A 20,692-nucleotide genomic window follows, 5' to 3' on the forward strand; every position below is an offset into this window, starting at 1 on the left:
TTTTGGGTCTAGTTTAAATTTGCCTTTTTTCCAAACCCCAGGTTTTCTACTTACTGGTGCCAATTTTAACCCAGACCACCTGGTGTCTCTCTCTCTCTCTCTCTCTCTCTCTCTCTCTCACACACACACACACACACACACACACACACACACACACACACACACCTGTACCCTGATATAACGCTGTCCTCAGGAGCCAAAAAATCTTACCACGTTATAGTGAAACCGCGTTACATCGAACTTGCTTTGATCCGCTGGAGTGCGCAGCCCCGCCCCCTTCCCCCCCCAGAGCACTGCTTTACCATGTTATATCCAAATTCGTGTTATATCGGGTCGCGTTATATCGGGGTAGAGGTATATATATAAAATGTACACTTCCAGATTTATTAGCATTGTTCCCTTAGTATTAATTCCCTTGGAATTGTTAACATTTTGTACAGAGTTTATAGGAAATTTCCACTTGATGTCAATAGAACACTTGTAACAAATTTTGTTTCTAGTAAATCCAGAGATTAGTCCTATTTATAATACCCAAGACCCGCTCCCCCATCAGTAAAACTAAAATCTATAGTCAATACAAAAGTTTTGCTTATTTATATGGCATTAATCCCAAGATTAATTAAAAACAGATTAGAAGTATTCCACTGAAATAAAGTGGATATGTGCATACACTTGACTCTCTTTTTCAGATGTTTAGTGTTAGTTTATTGCTTGTCCAAGTGTAGGACTGACAGCTCTGTAGATTGGCCTCTTTATCCACAGAACATGTAAAGCAAGGGCACTCCGCACTAGCTTCTTTGCGCTATTCTGACTGGGTGTCTCACTCCTGTTCTGAAAGGGGCCAGCTATACAGGTGACATAGTAGTAGTTCACTCACCATGCTTACTTTTTTCCTCGGTATCTTTTCTGAGACTGCCCACAAAAGTGCCAATTGAGAGGGTATTTTGAGTGATGTAGGCAGATGTCTTTCCCTTAGGAACAGGAATGAGACTATCAACCCATCTCTCATATGTCATGCAGTCCTCAGGTTGGGCCACAACCGTCGCTGATGTAATTCTGAAAGTCAGTGGAACTATGTTATTTTGGGGATTAATTTGGCCCAGTATTTTTCTCAGAAATGGCTATTTTTAATGAAAGTCACTAATTTTATTTGTACAAACATAAATGAAAACTTTTATAGTAAAAAAAGTTTTTCAGTGAGTTTTCCAGCAGACTACTTGGCTATCTGAAACTGATTAGTGTAATTTGTTATAGAAACAACTTGCTTAGCCTTTTAATTAACTTATTTACATACAGTAGTAATCTAAGAAAGCAAACTCTTTTGTGTGGAAAAATACTCTTTTGCTGCTGCTAACTATGCTAAAATAATAATTCTAGTAAGGATTGATGGAAAATGTGAAACTCATCTCAGGTAACTCTTCTAAAAAGTATTTTGTAATTACAAAACCTGACAAGTTCTCTTTAGGGATTAGTTGGTATAGTACAGTGCTTTCATTCATGTATTACATATTTTTGGCATCTGGAGAATTAAACACTTAAGTGAGTAAGATATTCCAGAAGTAAAATAAAGATGTTGTTTATCACTAAAATTATGTTTCTTTCACCTTCCTTATTTTGTCAGTCATATCGGTATTTCCCTTCGAACATTGAGGTCATTGAATGGCTTGGAGCCTATTACATTGATACCCAGTTTTGTGAAAAAGCCATTCAGTACTTTGAGAGAGCAGCGCTTATTCAGTAAGTAATGATTGTTATTGCATGTTTAGTCAAATATCTTGTATTGAGGGTTTTTCTTCTTGTAATTATATCTCGGAGACATGATACGTTAATTGCCATAAGCTATGTCAGCATTAAATACAGCTTTAGGTATTGTTTCATCAGGTTCCTCACCTTGTATTTGTTTGGAGGGGTGTTTTTGTTTCTATTAGGCAGCTCTAATTCAAACAAAAGTAAAAGACTTCCTTTCCATGCTTTCCTCATCTGGTAAAGACTGTTGATTCGACCTCATAAACAAAAGCATCTTTCAGCAATTAACTTTGTTTCCTTGTTCATATTGTTCCTATTCTTATAAAAAGAGTGGCATTGCAGAAAACACTAAATAAAACCACGAACAGTACAATATTAACAGCTAACAATGGATATATGTTGACAAATCTAATTTATTCTGAATTTTATATTTGACCTTAGTAAAACTGTGTTTGTGATGTTTGGCCTTAGTAAAACTGTGTTTGTGCACTTCAGAGAATGAGCTACTTAAGGTAGTGTGCATATTTTATTCTAGACTTACAAAGGGAGTTTAACATACAAGTGACCTACATGTAAAAATTTGGCCAAATTTGAAACTGGAGCTCAGAGTTCAACCAAAATTATTTATAGCTATAGAAAAATATGTATTTCCTCATAATATTTCCATGTGGAATTTGTATCAGACAAGTTAAAATTCACATAACCCCGTGAAACCCAGAGATAGCATTTCTCTTTTTGTGTGTTTTGGGAATCCTATCCAAAATCAGACTGAGCCAAACTCAGTTATTACTTGGCTTGTTTATGATGATCTAAAATTTGACCTACTGTCTGATTCATGTATGGCACTAAGGTTAAAATACCCCTGAAAGTACAAGGAACTATTTATGTGTTTGGGCAATCCAGACACCATTCAAGAAAAGACTATACTGCAGAAAGGTTATTAAAAATGCAGCAGAAATTAATATTTTAATTGAATGGGAGAGGTTGTGTGTGTGTGTATGTGTGTGTATATATAAAATTATAAACAAAAAACGGTTTAAAATAATTTAAAACAAATAAGGCTAGGGTTAAATGTAATAAAAAGGGAAAAAAGGCAAGAGTTAAACTCAAATGTTTGAGTAAATTGTAAACAAAAATAGAAAGACTAGGGCTAAATGCAAAATATATATAGAATAAACTCAAGAGTTCACATAATTAAAAAAAAATAGGCAAAGGGATAAGCATAAATAACCAAACAAAAAAATGAAAATAAAACTGGAATTAACAGGACTTTTGCCTATCACCACCCTGGCAAAATTGCCTGTATTTTTGGATTCTTTCTCCCACCTTTTGTCTGCATTGTCTTTGTAGATTGTAAATTCTTTGGGGCAGAGATTTCTCTGTGTGTTTGTACATCACATGTACATTGGGGCCTCAAATACTGGCACTAACCACAGAACAAATAAATTATTATTATTAATAATAATAATACTAAAAGCACAAGTTTGATCCAAAATATGACCGCCTACCTGCCAAGCAACATTGTTAAGCAGGACTATATAACCCTTATGTTGAGACATTGGCTCCCCATTGATTATCTGATCCAATTCAAGATCATGTTCCTGATCTCCAACACACTCAGGCGTGGTCTACACTTCGGGGTTAAGTCGAATTTAGCCACGTTAGGTCGATTTAAAAATGACCGCATCCACACAACCAACCCCGTTCCGTCGATCTAAAGGGCTCTTAAAATAGACTTCTGTACTCCTCCCCGGCGAGGGGAGTAGCGCTAAAATTGACCTTGCTGGATCAAATTTGGGGTAGTGCGGATGCAAATTGACAGTATTGGCCTCCGGGAGCTATCCCAGAGTGCTCCATTGTGACTGCTCTGGACAGCACTTTGAACTCCGATTCACTAGCCAGGTACACAGGAAAAGCCGCGGGAACTTTTGAATTTCATTTCCTGTTTGGTCAGCGTGGCGAGCTCAGCAGCACAGGTGACCATGCAGTCGCAGAATCACAAACGAGCTCCAGCATGGACCGAAAGGGAGACACTGGATCTGATTGCTATATGGGGAGAAGAATCTGTGCAAGCAGAACTCCGATCCAAAAGAAGAAATGCAAATATATTTGCCAAAATCTCACAGGACATGTTGGACAGAGGCTACACCAGGGATACACAGCAGTGCTGCGTGAAAGTTAAGGAGCTCAGCAAGCCTACCAAAAGACAAAGGAGGCAAATGGTTGCTCCGGGTCACAGCCCCACACATGCCGCTTCTGTGAACAGCTGCATGCCATTCTAGGGGGGGACCCTACCACTATCCCACCACTGTCCGTGGACACCTGCAAGGGGGGAGTCTCACGGACAACGGAGGAGGATTTTGCAGATGAGGAAGAGAAGGAGGAGAATGCGCAGCAGGCAAGCGGTGAATCCGTTCTCCCCAGCAGCCAGGAACTTTTCATCACCCTGGAGCCAATACCCTCCCAAGGCGGGATCCCCGACCCGGAAGCCAGAGAAGGCACCTCTGGTGAGTGCACATTTGTAACTACAGTACAGGGTTTAAAAGCAATAGTGTTCATGGTCACCTGGTTGAAATAGGGGAATTTTTGTAAGGGAACAGTAAAAGGACCCCGTTCATGCTGGGCTGTTTGCGCTTGGCTAAAAGGGATCATCCCGGAGAATAGCCACGCGGCGGGTGGAGGGGAAAAGGGATCATCCCGGAGAATAGCCACACGGTGGGGTGTGGGGAGAAGGGAACATCCCAGAGAATAGCTGTGGGGTGGGGGTAGGTGTGTGCTGCACATCTACCCGAATACTGCAGCCCCTCCTTTTAAATGTGAAACCCAACCCATTGCTTGCTCTGGGAAAGGGGGGCGCTGCAGTTTGAAAACATTCCCACGTTATGAAGGCGTAAGAAGCCAACCCAATTTTACTCTCCCTTTTTATCTCCCCCCGGGTGCAAATGTTTCTACGCTCCCCCTATCATCTCCGTCTCTGCGGTTATCGCAGATTAGAAGACGAAAAAAATGCACTCACGATGACATGTTTTCCGAGCTGATGCAGTCCTCCCACACTGATAGGGCACAGCTCAATGCACGAAGGCATTCAGCGGCAGAGGCCAGGAAAGAATTGAGTGAGCGCGAAGAGCGGAGGCAGGATGCAATGCTGAGGCTAATGGGGGAGCAAATGGACATGCTGAAGCGTCTGTTGGGGTAGCAAACGGACATGATGAAGCATGTGTTGGAGCTGCAGGAAAGCCAACAAGAGCACAGACCCCAGCTGCATCCACTCTATAACCGCCTACCCTCCTCCCCATGTTCCATAGCCTCCTCACCCAGACACCCAAGAACACGGGGAGAGGGGAGGCTCCAGGCACCCAGCCACTCCACTCCAGAGGATGGCCCAAGCAACAGAAGATTGTCATTCAAGCAGTTTGATTTGTAGTGTGGCTACAATAAACAATGTGGCCTTGTCCTTCCCTCCTCTCCCACCCCATCTTGTCCGTTATCTAATTTTTAAAAAAAATTATTAAAGAAAGAATGCATGGTTTCAAAACAATAGCTACTTTATTTCGATGGGGGGAGGGTGGTTGGCTTACAGGGAATTAAAATCAACAAAGGGGGCGATTTTGCATCAAGGAGAAACACACACAACTGTCACACTGAAGCCTGGCCAGTCATGAAACTGGTTTTCAAAGCCTCTCTGATGCGCAGCGCGCCTAGCTGTGCTCTTCTAATTGCCCTGGTGTCTGGCTGCTCATAATCGGACGCCAGGCAATTTGCCTCAATCTCCCACCCCGTCATAAACGTCTCCCCCTTACTCTCACAGATATTATGGAGCACACAGCAAGCAGCAATAACAATGGGAATGTTGGTTGCGCTGAGGTCTGACCTAGTCAGCAAACAGCGCCAGCGGCTTTTAAACATCCAAAGGCACAGTCTACCACCATTCGGCACTTGCTCAGCCTATAGTTGAACTGCTCCTTACTACTGTCCAGGCTGCCGGTGTAAGGCTTCATGAGCCGTGGGAGCAAGGAGTAGGCTGGGTCCCCAAGGGTAACTATTGGCATTTCAACATCCCCAATGGTAATTTTCTGGTCTGGGAAGTAAGTCCCTTCTTGCAGCTGCTCGAACAGCCCGGAGTTCCTAAAGATGCGAGCGTCATGCACCTTTCCCGGCCATCCCACGTTGATGTCGGTGAAACTTCCCTTGTGATCCACCAGTGCTTGCAGCACCATTGAGAAGAACCCCTTGCGGTTTATGTACTGGTTGGCAAGGTGGTCTGGTGCCAAGATGGGGATGTGCATTCCGTCTATCGCCCCACTACAGTTAGGGAACCCCATTGCAGCAATGCGGCGGGAGGGATAGCTCAGTGGTTTGAGCATTGACCTGCTAAACCCAGGGTTGTGAGTTCAGTCCTTGAGGGGGCCATTTAGGGATCTGGGGCAAAAATCTGTCTGGGGATTGGTCCTGCTTTGAGCAGGGGGTTGGACTAGATGACCTCCTGAGGTCCCTTCCAACCCTGATATTCTATGATTCATCCACTATGACCTGCACATTTCCCAGAGTCACTACCCTTGATAACAGTACGTCAGCGATTTCATTGGCTACTTGGATCACAGCAGCCCCCACAGTAGATTTGCCCACTCCAAATTGATTCCTGACTGACCGGTAGCAGTCAGGTGTTGCAAGCTTCCACAGGGCTATCGCCACTCGCTTCTCAACTGTCAGGGCAACTCTCATCTTGGTATTCCTGCACTTCAGGGTCGGGGAAAGCAACTCACAGAGTTCCAGGAAAGTGGCCTTATGCATGTGAAAGTTTCACAGCCACTGTGAATCATCCCATACCTGCAACACTATGCGGTCCCACCAGTCTGTGCTTGTTTGCCTGGCCCAGAATCGGCGTTCCACTGTATCAACCAGCCCCAGTGCTGCCATGATGTCCCAATTGCCACAGCCCGTGCTTTCAGGAACATCTGTGTCCATGTCCTCATCAAAATCCTCCTCATGCTGGCGTCTCTTAGCCCGGTTCTGCATATACTCAAGGATAATGCACGAGGTGTTTACAATGCTCACAACAGCAGCGGTGACTGTGAGCTGAGTGGGCTCCATGCTTGCCGTGGTATGGCATCTGCAGGAAAGCAGGAGAGCAGAGTTGCAGCGGAAGCGGTGGATGACGACGGTTAGCAGTCCTACTGCACCGTCTGCTGACAGCAGCACCCAGGACACGACAGCAGCGGTGACAGTGAGCTGAGCTGAGCGGGCTCCATGCTTGCCATGGTATGGTGTCTGCACAGGAAAAAAGGGGTGAAACGATTGTCTGACGTTGCTTTCACGGAGGGAGGGGCTACTGACGACATGTACCCAAAACCACCCGCGACAATGTTTTTGCCCCATCAGGCATTGGGAGCTTAACCCAGAATTCCAATGGGCGGCGGAGACTGCGGGAACTGGAGGATAGCTACCCACAGTGCACCGCTCCGTAAGTCAATGCTAGCCACTGACTTAATGCGCTTAGTGTGGATATACGCAATCAACTGTATAAAATCGATTTCTAAAAATTGACTTCTATAAAATCAGCCTAATTTCACAGTGTAGACATACCCTCAGCTACCTAACAACCACCTTTATCCCCATGACTAGGACGTCCACCATAGCTCCACAATTCATGAGAAATGGAGACAGCTTTCTTGGCTGGCCCACTACTGTTGGGTACTTCCTTCCTCATAAGACCAGAATGACCTGAAATCTCACCATCTCCAGGATGACATACAAGAACCATCTGTCAACTTTTCCTTTACAAATAATAATGAAAGTCATCAGCAAAAACCTTTCATCTTGTAGTTAAGATTGAGACAGTATATTTATATGACTCTTCTACAAACTTTATAACAAGAAAATTACAATTACAAAAGAATCCCAAACATTAAATATAGAAATGAATAGTTAAAGTAATTTATAGAAATATTCCATTATCCCCTTTGTCCTTGCAGTCAGGTCCACATGGGAAGTTCCTTGTATTTAAAGCCCCATTTACTAACATATACTACTATATAGAAAGTCTAAAAATAATTGAAATTAAATTCTAGTAAAATGCTCAAAATGAAGTTCTGCTTTCTCACTGGTTACTGTGCTTGTTATTAATTGTAAGGAAAGGATTGGTACTGTAAACAAAAACAAATGCAGCAGCAGCATGCAGCTCTAGACACGACAGACACAGAAAGGGGAAGGAAACAATGTTAATCAAAATGGCATCTTCAGCATTGGACATTTCTTGGTAACTGAAGTCTTGTTGTTTGCCTCAGGCCTCAATTTCTCCAACTAGTCATTTACTACCAGGAAATTCCCAACCCATTGGCTTCTTTTATAAAATAAATAGCTTTAAAAAATGGAGACAAACCAGTGAAAATATTTGTGAAACACTGATTTAAAGACTTGCTATCATGCTGTTCAATGAAGCTGCCAACCCCTTAAAAATTTGTAATGCAGTCAGGCTCTTGGATCACGTATGTTGGCACTCTTAGCCCATTTTAAAACACTGGAAAGAACACAGCTGAAACTAGAAAAAATTCATACTGATTTCATAATCTTCTTCTGGCACAGACCTAAACGTTTAAGGCCTAATTCTCTAACCACTCAATGCATGAAACTTTGTGTATTGCATATGGATTGAAAAGTATCTGTGAATTATTAACCTCTGAAATTCTTTATTTTTCTGTGTAATTACAGTATCTGTGAGAATTCATTTTCCAGGAGAGGAGATTGTTAATTATAGCTAACAGAACATAAATATTTGGGAGCTTGTTTGGCGCTAAAACTTGTACATGCTATTTGCAAGTTGTTAATCCTAAAAATATGCCACAATAATTAAACAGCTGTTATTATGCTGATTGTAAATAAAATGACATTTAAATGATAACTTAGCCTCAACCCCGATCCCCAGTTCTCAATTCTGTTTTAGTGGAATATTAATTCCAATCATTCAGTGATATTTTATATTTAAATCACCCCCTTTAACTTGCATTTTAAGATGTATTTTGAAATGAATTGAGAATTGTGTTTTTGAGAAGCTTGCATGGGCAAATTTTAGCAACATATGCAATTCAAACAGTAGTAGGAGTTGTGGAGCTTAATTCTTTGCCCTAAAAATGTAGGATTTTCATACCAAGTTGCCTAGGGTTACCATTCGTCCGGATTCCCCCGGACATGTCCGGCTTTTCTCAGTTAAAAATAGCATCCGGGGGGAATTTGTAAATGTCCGGCCTCCCTCCTCCCCCCCCATGCAGAGTGCGCGCGGCTGACAGGGCAGCCGGCCGGATGGTGCCACTTGCATGGGGCTTTGGCAGCCAGAGAGAGCCCCTCCTCCGCTTCCCACTCCTCTCCCCTGCAGCTGAGATCACTCCCCTCCTCTTTCTCCCTCCCTCCCCCTCCCTGCATTCGCAGCCGGCTGGCTGCTCACAACGGGCCTCCGGCAGTCTGGAGCTCCTCCCCCTGCCCAGCAGCACTCTGCGAGGGCGGGAACTGGGCTATGCGCTCCATGGGGGAGCGCGGCAGCGTGTCGGGCTGCGCGTGGAGCCCGACACGCTGTTCTGAGCGGCACGGTAAGGGGGCCAGGGGGTCGGAGAAGGGGCAGGGAGGTTCTGAAGGGGGCAGTCAAGAGACAGGGAGCAGGGGGAGGGTTGGATGGGTCGGGAGTTCGGGGGGGCTGTCTGGGGGTTGGGGGTGTAAGGTTTGGGGCAGTCAGGGTGCAGGTAGGGGGTAGGGTCCTAGGGGGGCAGTTAGGGTGGGGGAGTCTCAGGAGGGGGCAGTTAGGGGACAAGGAACAGGGAGGCTTAGGTAGGGGGTGGCGTTCTGGAGGGCAGTTAGGAGCAGGGGTCCCAGGACGGGGCAGTCAGGGGACAGGGAGCAGAGGGGTTTAGATGGGTCAGGAGTTCTGGGTGGGGTGGGGAGTGGTTGGATGGGGCGTGGGAGTCCCTGGTGTCTGTCTGAGGGTGGGGGTGTGGATAAGGGTTGTGGCAGTCAGGGGACAGGTAGGGGGTAGGATCCTAGGGGGCCAGTTAGGATGGGGGGAGGGTCTCAGGAGGGGGCAGTCAGGGGACAGGTAGGGGATAGAGTCCTAGGGGGCCAGTTAGGATGGCGCTTCCCCTCCCGGGCTCCGGCTGTGCTGGGGAAGCGCCCAGCCGGGGGCAGGGTCTGGAGGTCTGGGGGCTGCCTGGCAAACCGTGAAGCCGGTAGTGCTCGGGCAGCTGTTTCGTGGCTGGGAGGAAGGAGGGGGAATGTGGGGTGCTCAGGGGAGGGGGCGGGGACTTTGGGGAAGGGGCAGAGTTGGGGCAGGGAAGGGGCGGAGTTGGGGCGTGGCCAGGGCCCTGTGGAGTGTCCTCCTTTTTTAATGAGGAAATATGGTAACCCTAAAGTTGCCTACTAATAATTTTTATTACAATCGAGGTGTGTTAGGTGCTCACCTGGATTCCATTGCTGTGTGCAGCAGGCACACGTGCTGCAACTGAGAAATATGCAGCAGACTTGTCTTACATAAGCTTATTTTGCAGAACACTAGACTGCAAACAAATAGAGACATTATTTGGAGATCAAATTGGCTTGACCTGTGGTTGAATAAAATAAATAAATAAATAATGGATGAACAGTACAGCCAGGAAGGTAAAGAAAAATGCTAGATTTCCACTAGAGAAGCCTCCCTACAAATTGTTAGAATGCAATATCTTCTTGGCAGGGGCGGCGCTATGTTTTTTGCCGCCCCAAGCACGGCAGTCAGGCGGCCTTCGGCGGCATGCCTGCGGTCAGTCCGCGGTCACGCGGATTCGGTGGCGTTTCTGTGGGTGATCTGAGGGTCCCGCGGCTTCCGCCGAAACCGCAGGACCGGCAGACCTCCTGCAGGCATGCTGCCGAAGGCCGCCTGACTGCTGCCGCACCCATAGCAACCGGCAGGCTGCCCCCTGCGGCTTGCCGCCCCAGGCACGTGCTTGCTGTGCTGGTGCCTGGAGCCGCCCCTGCTTCTAGGACATATTAGCAATCAGACAGGACTATACAGTCCAAAGAGCTTTCCACATATGGTTTCGGTCAGCTTTGAAGAATTGACATGGCAACTTACCAGCCCACACATAGCTATATGTTTATTATCTTTTAACTTGCTAATAATGAAAAAATGCTGTTAGTTTATGTGCCCTTCCTAGAAAGGATTCACCCGGAGTGAGCGACAAGTAGAATTTTGTGAGACTGGTTTAATAGTGGATTTACACCAATACTTTGAACTTCACAGAACTATTTCATCATTTACTAGTACTGTATACTAAATGTTTTTATTTATTTATACATAGACCAACACAAGTGAAATGGCAATTGATGGTTGCTAGTTGTTACAGAAGAAGTGGTAAGTGTTTCTACTTGTTCTGTGATTTTTTTTTATAATTGATATTTTTTTTACTTTATAAATTTTGAATTTTTATCTACTGATCTTTTGTACATCTGCTCGATGAGTTCTTCTTCGAGTGCTTGCTCATATCGATTCCAATTAGGTGTGCGCGCGCCGCGTGCACGATCGTCGGAGAATTTTCTACCCTAGCAACACCCGGTGGGTCGGCTGTGGAGCCCCCTGGAGTGGCGCCTTCATGGCGCTGGATATATACCCCAGCCGACCCAGCGCCCCCTCAGTTCCTTCTTACCGCCCATGACGGTCGTTGGAACTGTGGAGCGCGGCATAGCTGTTCTCCACTCTCCCTAGCTTTACTCGTTAGTTCTTGTAGATATTAGTTTTGTTGTTAATAGTTTTATAGAGTAGTTATAAATAGTTAGCGGGGGTAAAGGGGGCTTTTATCCCCCCCTTTTTTCCCCTGGTGCGCAGCCGGGCTTATGCCCAAGGCTCCTGGCTTTAAGCCATGCGTGACCTGTGCTAAGCCTATGCCAACGGGAGACCCTCACGACTCTTGTCTGAAGTGTCTAGGGGAGTCTCACCAGACGGACAAGTGTAAGATCTGCAAGGCTTTCAGGCCCAGGACCAAAAAGGAGTGGGACTTTAGACTTAAGCAGCTCCTTATGGAGGCGGCACTTAGCCCAGATCCTCCTTCGGCGCGCCAAGTTCCGGCACCGAGCACCTCGGTGCGCAGCACCCCGGCGGCGCCCTCGGGTACTGCACCACGAGGAGACGCGGATAAGGCCCCACAGCACCGTCCTCCGTCGGCACCGCATCTGCCGCAAGCCCCTCGGCGCCGTTCCCCGTCTCCGGGACATAAAAGACCCCGTAAGACCTAGGACACTGCTGTACAACAGGCACCGGCTCCCCCCGAACCGGTGGTGGAGTCGCGTCCGGCTTCGGAGCACCAGAGGGTGCAGGCAGCGTTGACTCCGGCACCAGTTGTAGGGCCGTTGAGTCCGGTGCAGACTGGCTCCCCGCCTCGTCCTGTGGTTGAGCCCTGTCTCCCCTCTACGCCGGAGACATTTGCGACGGCGAAGGACCTCATCGCCCTCACCGAGCCGGCGCCATCTCAGGCCGCGGCACTGCATCGGCTCTGAACAGTGCAATCCAGAGGCAAGCCTGCCCTGATACGCCCTCCATCTCCGAGCGTGGACTCGCGGCACGGCTCCGGGTCTAGGAGCAGGTCCCGACGCCGCTCGCAGTCCCGGTACCAGTCTTCATCTCGGCGCCGGTCGTACTCGTGGCCCAGATCTTCCGGCACCGGTCCACTTCTCGGCACCGACCCGAGCATTGGTACCGGTCAGAGTCCAGACGCAGTTCCCGGCACCGGTATGAGCGGCGCTCCCGTTCGCGAGGCCGCTCCCAGCACCGAGTCTACAGACGGTCTTCGTCTTCGCGATCCAGATCGGGATCCTGGTACCGGCATGGCCATCGGCACCGTTCTCGATCCCGGTTCCGCTTCCCAGCACCATGCAGAGACCGCTCGCCTGTGGACCGGCACCGCTCGGCACCGTTCCAGGACGAGCCTCTGCAATCACGCTCGGCACCACCCTGGCCCTCAAGATCGGCGTCTCATTCGTAGGAAGGGGCCTCCCTATCAGCATACCCTGCTCAGGGTCAGGCTGTGGACGACTTGGGCCATTGGCAGGAGGGGGCAGAGGACCCTAGACAGGACCCTGCACATTGGTCTTTCTGGACCCCATGGGCATATCACCAGGCACAAGGGGCTCCACCAGCGGCCTCTCGCTCGGCACACTCTGAGCCCAGGGTACCTGAGGCCATCATCACCCGTCCTCCCCCAGGGAGCATGGAGGCTCCTGTGCCAACACCCACGCAGGTCCCAGACCCCGGTGCAGGGGATCCTGCACATCAGGGACCCTTGCAGCCGGACCCACCTCTGGATCCTTTACCCCCTGAGGCGTCTTCCTCATCTTCCCCAGATGAGGCGGTGGCGGGCACAACAACCTCAGGCCCACCTCCAGTAGACCTCCGTGCCCACCAAGACCTGCTACGTAGGGTGGCACAGAACATGGACCTACAGGCAGAGGAGATAGTGGAGGTGGAGGACCCGGTGGTGAGCATCCTCTCAGCTGATGCCCCATCCCAGGTGGCGTTGCCCATTATTCGCACAATCCAGGCTAACGCTAATGCCATATGGCAAACCCCGGCCTCCATCCCTCCCACTGCCAGAGCTGTAGAGAGAGGAAGTACTTTGTCCCCCCCGAAACCATGAGTACCTCTACACACACCGTCCGCCGTGTTCACTAGTAGTCTCCTCAGTGAACGCAAGAGAGCGCCACGGTCAGCAGGCGGCAGCACCCAAATTGAAGGACGCCAAACGCTTCGATTTGTTTGGATGTAAGGTTTACTCAGCGGGAGGTCTGCAGCTCAGAGCCGCAAACCAACAGGCGCTCTTGAGTCGGTACAATTACAACTCATGGAATTCCATGGGTAAATTTAAAGAGTTGGTCCCCCAGGACTCGAGAGAGGAGTTTGGGGCCCTAGTGGAGGAAGGTAAAAAGGTGGCTAGGACCTCCTTACAGGCCTCCCTGGACATAGCGGACTCTGCCGCCAGGACACTAGCGTCTGGGATAGCCATGAGACGCGTCTCCTGGCTTCAGGTATCGGGTTTACCGCCAGAACTGCAGCAGACCCTGCAAGATCTGCCATTCGAGGGCCAAGGGTTGTTCTCGGACAAGACGGACTCTCGATTGCAGAGTCTCAAGGACTCCAGAACCATCATGCGCTCCCTGGGGATGCATGTCCCAGGACCCCAGCGCAGGCCCTTTAGGCCCCAGCCACAGAGGTTCTACCCTCCTGCTCCTCGTCCAAGACACGACTTCCCCAGAAGGCGGGGGTGAGGTGGTAGAAGGAGGTCGACCGGCCCCCAACCCGGTCAGAACCAAGGCCCTCCTAGACCACCTTCAGGGCCTAGGCAAAATTTTTGAAGGTGCGCTCAAGGACGGCGTACTAGCCACTACCCAGGATCCATTCCCTTTATTTCGGGATCGCCTCTCCCGTTTCCACCGTGCTTGGTCCCTTATAACCTCGGACCGTTGGGTCCTTCGCACGGTGGAGAGGGGATACGCTCTCCAGTTTTCTTCGTTTCCCCCCCCCAACCCCCTTTCCATCCCTCTTCAGGGACCCTTCTCACGAGCATCTCCTTACACAGGAGGTTTTTGGGCTCCTTTCTATGGGGGCCATAGAGGAGGTTCCATCAGAGTTAAGGGGCAGGGGGTTTTACTCCTGCTACTTCCTGATCCCCAAGGCAAAAGGGGTCTGCGACCCATTTTAGATTTACGCAGACTCAACAAATTCATAGTAAAGTTGAAGTTCCGCATGGTCTCCTTGGGGACCATCATCCCTTCCCTGGATCCTGGAGACTGGTACGCCGCCCTCGACATGAAGGACGCATATTTTCATATAGCAATCTACCCTCCATACAGGCGCTTCCTTCGATTTGTAGTAAACAACGTGCAGTACCAATTTGCCGTCCTTCCCTTCGGCTTGTCCATGGCTCCGAGAGAGTTCACCAAATGTCTGGCTGTCGTGGCAGCATACCTTCATCGACAAAGGATACAGGTGTACCCGTATCTAGACGACTGGCTGGTGCACGGCCACACAAGGGAGCAAGTTCAAGCCCACGTCCAGATAACACTACAAACATTCCACGAGTTAGGCATCTTACTCAACAAAGAAAAGTCCACTCTGGAGCCAACCCAGAGAATAGAGTTTATCGGGGCAGTCTTAGACTCCAGACTCGCCCGAGCTCTTCTGCCAGACACTCTGTTTCACACCATCACAAACATCATCCACGGACTCCAGGTCTTGCCAATTACCATGATAAGGACGTGCCTCAGCCTGTTGGGACACATGGCCTCTTGCACTTACGTAACCAGGCATGCCAGACTTCGGCTTCGCCCACTTCAGGCCTGGGTGTCATCGGTGTACCGTCCTTATCGGGACAACCTGAACATGGTGGTCACGGTTCCGAACTCGGTCTTGACCTCTCTCACCTGGTGGCTGGACCACAAGGCGGTTTGTGCAGGAGTACCGTTTCACGCCCCACAACCCTTCCTGTACCTGGTCACGGACGCTTCATCTCTAGGTTGGGGCGCTCACCTTGGGGAGCACCATACACAGGGCCTGTGGACCGCATCCCAACTAGCTCTGCACATCAATGTTCAAGAGCTGATGGCGGTGCGCCTAGCCTGTCAGGCATTTCTCGGTCTCCTACATGGCCGTTGCGTGTCAGTCCTCACAGACAACACCACGGCCATGTTCTACATCAAAAAGCAAGGAGGAGCCCGGTCGTCTCTCCTATGCCAAGAGGCCATTCGCCTGTGGGAGCTCTGCATTGCCCACTCGATACATCTCATGGCATCGTTCCTACCTGGAGTCCAGAACGCTCTAGCAAACCGTCTCAGCAGATCCTTCCAGACGCACGAGTGGTCGATTCGTCCGGATATCATCCATTCCATCTTCCAGAGGTGGGGATTTCCCCAGGTTGACCTGTTCGCCTCACACGCCAACAGGAAGTGCCACGTGTTCTGCTCCCTCCAAGGGCGATCTCCAGGCTCCCTGTCGGACGCTTTCCTGCTATCGTGGAAAGACCAGCTGTTCTACGCTTTCCCTTCATTTCCACTGGTCCACAGGGTATTGCTCAAGCTACGCAGAGACAAGGCACATATGATTCTAGTCGCTCCAGCTTGGCCAAGACAGCACTGGTACACCACGCTTCTGGAGCTATCGGTATAGACTCCGATCATGCTTCCATTGTGCCAGAACTTGATCTCTCAAGACCACGGCCGACTCTGTCACCCCGACCTACAATCGCTCCACCTTACAGCGTGGATGCTCCATGGCTGAATCGGACAGAACTACGATGCTCACATCCCGTGCAACAGATTCTGCTGGGAAGTAGGAAACCCTCTACACGGACCACTTACTTGGCCAAGTGGAAGCGTTTCTCCTGTTGGTGCGAGCAGCGGGCCACGCCCCCCTTGCAGGCGTCAATTCCGCTTATACTTGAATATCTCCTATCCCTAAAACAGCAGGGCTTGGCGATATCTTCGGTCAGGGTTCACCTGGCTGCTATATTGGCGTTCCACCCAGGAGAACACGCTTCCTCGGTCTTCTCTAACCCGATGGTCGTCAGATTCCTCAAGGGCTTAGACCGTCTATACCCACAGCAATGTCAACCGGTTTCGGCGTGGGATCTTAACCTGGTTCTCTCCAAGCTCACAGGGCCCCCGTTCGAGCCATTGGCTACCTGCTCACTCCTTTACCTATCTTGGAAGACATCCTTCCTTGTAGCCATCACTTCAGCAAGGCGTGTTTCTGAAATCAGGGCGCTCACATCTGAGCCTCCATACACAGTCTTCCATAAAGACAAGGTGCAGCTTCACCCCTACTCTGCCTTTCTTCCCAAGGTGGTATCAGCTTTTCATGTGAACCAGGATATATTTCTCCCGGTCTTCCATCCTAAGCCGCACGCCGCGCGTCAAGACCAGCGTATGCACTCCTTGGACGTACGCAGGGCCCTGGCTTTCTATATTGAGCGTACAAAGTCGTTTAGGAAGACAACGCAACTCTTCGTTGCAGTGGCCGACCGGATGAAAGGCTTACCGGTCTCCTCGCAACCTCTCTCCTCTTGGATCACGTCCTGCATTCGTGCTTGCTACGACCTGGCCAGTGCCCCGACGCTGCACCTCACCGCCCACTCCACCAGGGCCCAAGCCTCCTCAACTGCCTTCCTGGCTCACGTCCCGATCCAGGACATTTGTAGAGCGGCGGTTTGGTCATCGGTCCACACCTTCGCCGCTCACTATGCGCTTGTACAGCAGTCCAGAGATGATGCTGCATTTGGATCAGCGGTTCTGCACTCAGCGATGTCTCACTCCGACCCCACCGCCTAGGTAAGGCTTGGTAGTCACCTAATTGGAATCGATATGAGCAAGCACTCGAAGAAAAAACGGTTACTCACCTTTGTAACTGTTGTTCTTCGAGATGTGTTGCTCATATCCATTCCAAACCTGCCCCCCTTCCCCACTGTCGGAGTAGCCGGCAAGAAAGAACTGAGGGGTGCTGGGTCGGCTGGGGTATATATCCAGCGCCATGAAGGCGCCACTCCAGGGAGCTCCACAGCCGACCCACCGGGTGTTGCTAGGGTAGAAAATTCTCCGACGATCGTGCACGCGGCGCGCGCGCACACCTAATTGGAATGGATATGAGCAACACATCTCGAAGAACAACAGTTACAAAGGTGAGTAACCGTTTTTTCTTGGTTCTAAAATCTCCTTAGCCTGTAGCATGCTTGTGCTTTGTGAATTTTCTGTGTAACAAAGCATTACCTTCCTTGAAGTTCTGGATTTAATTACTCCTCTTTGTACTGTCTTGTACTTATGAGTGGAGCAGTCCTGTGCAAGTAAAGAGAAGAGGCCAAACTAGTGTAAATAGTCATATTGTATTTGATTTATGTCAGAGCACCATATGATGTCACAATAGCCAAGTGGGAAGTTTCTAGAGTTGCTCAGCTGAACCGACCACATTTACAATATATGTAGTGGGTACAATTTCTAGATATTAAAAAAAATTGAAAATTTAAATTGTACAAACAGAATACACACTGCCACTTCGAGACTGAGCTCTCACCTGCTGAATTTTATAACTGGGATGCTACAATCTGAATCTGCTATTGATCATAACCACACTGGGACAGAGACCGTGTCTTCCTCTTTGTATTGTTCAGCACCAAAACACACTTAAGATATTTTAATAAATAATACTTTTCTTTCATGCTGTCCCATTGTTCCCACTCTTTCCCTTGCTCCTTTAGAGCTTCACAGAGAAGAACCGAATGACAAATTTGCAGATTTTCTTATGTTGTTTGCCCAGTTACCTGATTCTATGGGATGGGGGAATAGAAGCTGGGTGACTATGTGAATTGAAAGATAAAGTCAGCACCCAACCAAAATCCAGCACAGAAGAGCTTTCCCAGCAAAGGAGCAAGACAGCTTGGCCACCATTATGTTCATTAGATATGCTGGGAAAATCCCCAGTATGAATTGGAATGTGCTGGTAGGACAGTTTGAGCCCCACCCATCATATAAAAAAAATACGTTTGAATTTTTTTTCAGCTGTTCACAACCAACCTTAATTATTATAGTCAAGTAATAATTAAAGAATGCCAACTTTAACTGTATCAGTTGTGATCTAGGATTATTAAACCACATACTCTTAAAAATAAAGCAGCTGAAAAAAGCTGGAAGTTACCGAGTCACATCAGTTTCTGGTCTGATACTGTGCCATTGTACATGCGTGTGTGTGTGATGTTGTTTATTTTGTTTGCAGGTAACTACCAAAAAGCTCTAGATACATATAAGGAGATACACAGAAAATTTCCAGAGAATGTTGAATGTAAGTTGTTTCATTGAGTGGTGCAGCTTTCAAGGTAAAGGAAACTCTACGCCAGTGGTCTCCAACCTTTTTTGTCTGGCAGGCACCAGACGGCGAGCCACGGAGGACCGTGGCAGCGGACGAGCATCTGCCGAAATGCCGCCGACAAGCGGCAATGTCAATAGGCGTTGCCGCTGAAATGCCGCTGACAAGCAGCGTCATCCAGAGGCGTCGGCGGCATTTCGGCGGTGACGCCTCTGGATGACGCTGCTTCTCAAGCGGCATTTCGGCAGATGCTCGTCCGCCGGCCAGTACGCGGGCGCACTTAGATGCCCCGGCGGGCCCCGTGTTGGGGACCCCTACTCTACGCTATATTGAATATATCTATTAGTAATCCATATTATGTAAGTATTTTAAAAATAGAAAATATTCTCACAGACTACGTTCTTTCCCAATACTAATTCTGAACATTCCTTGTGACAACTCTAGGGCTTGACTAAAGTAATACTAGGGCAATATTGAGGAAAGAAGATGAAAATAAACTTGCTTACCGACTTCCTTCCTCCTATCTTCTTCCTGCAGTTTTATAACTGTGCTGTTTATTTACTCTTCCCGGTACGTCTACACTTAAACCGCTACAGTGGCACAGCTGCAGCTGTTCTGCTGTAGTTCTTGAGTGTAGACACTACCTATGCTGATGGGAGGAGTTCTCCTATCAGTATAGGTTATCCACCTCACTTATGGCCATTGTAGCGCTTCTGGTGAAGATGCTCTAATAACTCCACCTCCATGAGAGGTGATAGCTATGTCAGCGGGAGAAGCTCTCCTGCTGACATAGCGCTGTCTACATGGGGATTATGGTCAGTATAATTACATTGCTCAGGGGGGTGGATTTTTCATACCCCTGAGTGAGATAGTTATACTGAAGGAAGTGTGTAGTGTAGCCCTTAGCCTGAGAGTCAGTAGTTAGGTCGCCAGAATTCTTCCATCAACCTAGTGCTGTCTACACCAGGGGTCAGGTCAGCATAGCTGTGTATCTCAGGGGAGTGGATTTGCCACCCCTGAGAGATGTAGCTATGCCGATGTAAGTTCCCAGTATAGACCAGCCCTTTAAGTTCTGTGTGTGTACTTACAGAAACATCCGTTGTTACCTGTAGACCCTACTACTGTCATCTCCCCAGACCAGATTGTTTCTCTTCTCGTGTTTGTCATTCTTCCATTTTATAGTCTACAAATCTTACTGTGGTTAAAAGTTTTACCAAAACCAAGTATCCCAAAAAGGCATGAAGCATTTTTTTAAACTTTAGTTGTTCAGGTAGTCTCTGGAAACCCTTAGAGAGTGCCACACTGGGGATACATGGTAGCAGGAAACATCACTTCGTGAAGACTGATAGATGCTTCACCACTGGCAGAAGCAGCTCTGTGGGTGAATGGAAGAGCATCACAGAGCATGGTTTGGGAACCATTGCTCTATGTTGCCGTAGCAGCCTCCTTACCTCACTTATTGTTTAAAACCTCAGTACTACAACAGTCAGTTTGCCACTTACCAGAATTACATTTTTAAACAGTTTAAGGCAGAACAGTTACTATATTTTAAAAGTAGGCTTGCAGCATTTTTTTCAGCTACTACACCTCTACCCTGATATAACGCGACCCGATATAACACGGGTTCCCATATAGCGTGGTAACCCCGGGGCTCAGGCAGCGGGGCTCGTGTGGCGCTTTAAAGGGCCCGGGGCTCCGGCTGCTGCGGGGAGCCCAGGGCCCTTTAAATCACCGCTGGAGCCCTGCCGCCGCTACCCCGATATAACGGGGTTTCACCTATAACGCGGTAGGGATTTTTGGCTCCTGAGGACCGCGTTATATCGGGGTAGAGGTGTAGTAATTTTACCAAGTTTCCTAAATTCTCTTGAAGAGCAGGCTTTACGGAGGTCTACTGCAGTAGAAAAACAAAACTTTTGCATTAGTTAAGTCAACAATGGCAACACAAGTTTTGCAAAATGGTTTCTTACTTTAAGATCTATAGGTAATGTGACAAAGTTCCTCCTCTATCTTGGTGGGTCCTGCGTTTATTGGCGGATTTTCTTGCCTCAGATTCACCATGTGGGTTGGGGAACAGCCCAGAGACCTTCCCCTCTG

At 48.5% G+C, this 20,692-nt stretch overlaps 1 protein-coding gene across 1 annotated transcript in view; it reads left to right on the forward strand.

Annotated features, from left to right (window-relative positions):
* Window positions 1-20,692, forward strand: part of IFT88 (intraflagellar transport 88) — a 103,678-nt gene that overhangs the window by 57,097 nt on the left and 25,889 nt on the right. Inside the window, exons 19-22 of the mRNA XM_029911953.1 lie at window positions 1,378-1,411; window positions 1,558-1,737; window positions 11,061-11,113; window positions 18,509-18,574. Coding sequence (XP_029767813.1) covers window positions 1,378-1,411; window positions 1,558-1,737; window positions 11,061-11,113; window positions 18,509-18,574 — 333 coding nt within the window. The remainder of the gene's footprint in view (window positions 1-1,377; window positions 1,412-1,557; window positions 1,738-11,060; window positions 11,114-18,508; window positions 18,575-20,692) is intronic.

The sequence above is a fragment of the Terrapene carolina genome, unplaced genomic scaffold, assembly GCF_002925995.2.
Source record: "Terrapene carolina triunguis isolate 2854851 unplaced genomic scaffold, T_m_triunguis-2.0 Scaffold138, whole genome shotgun sequence".
In the NCBI taxonomy this organism is placed as follows: Eukaryota; Metazoa; Chordata; order Testudines; family Emydidae; genus Terrapene; species Terrapene triunguis.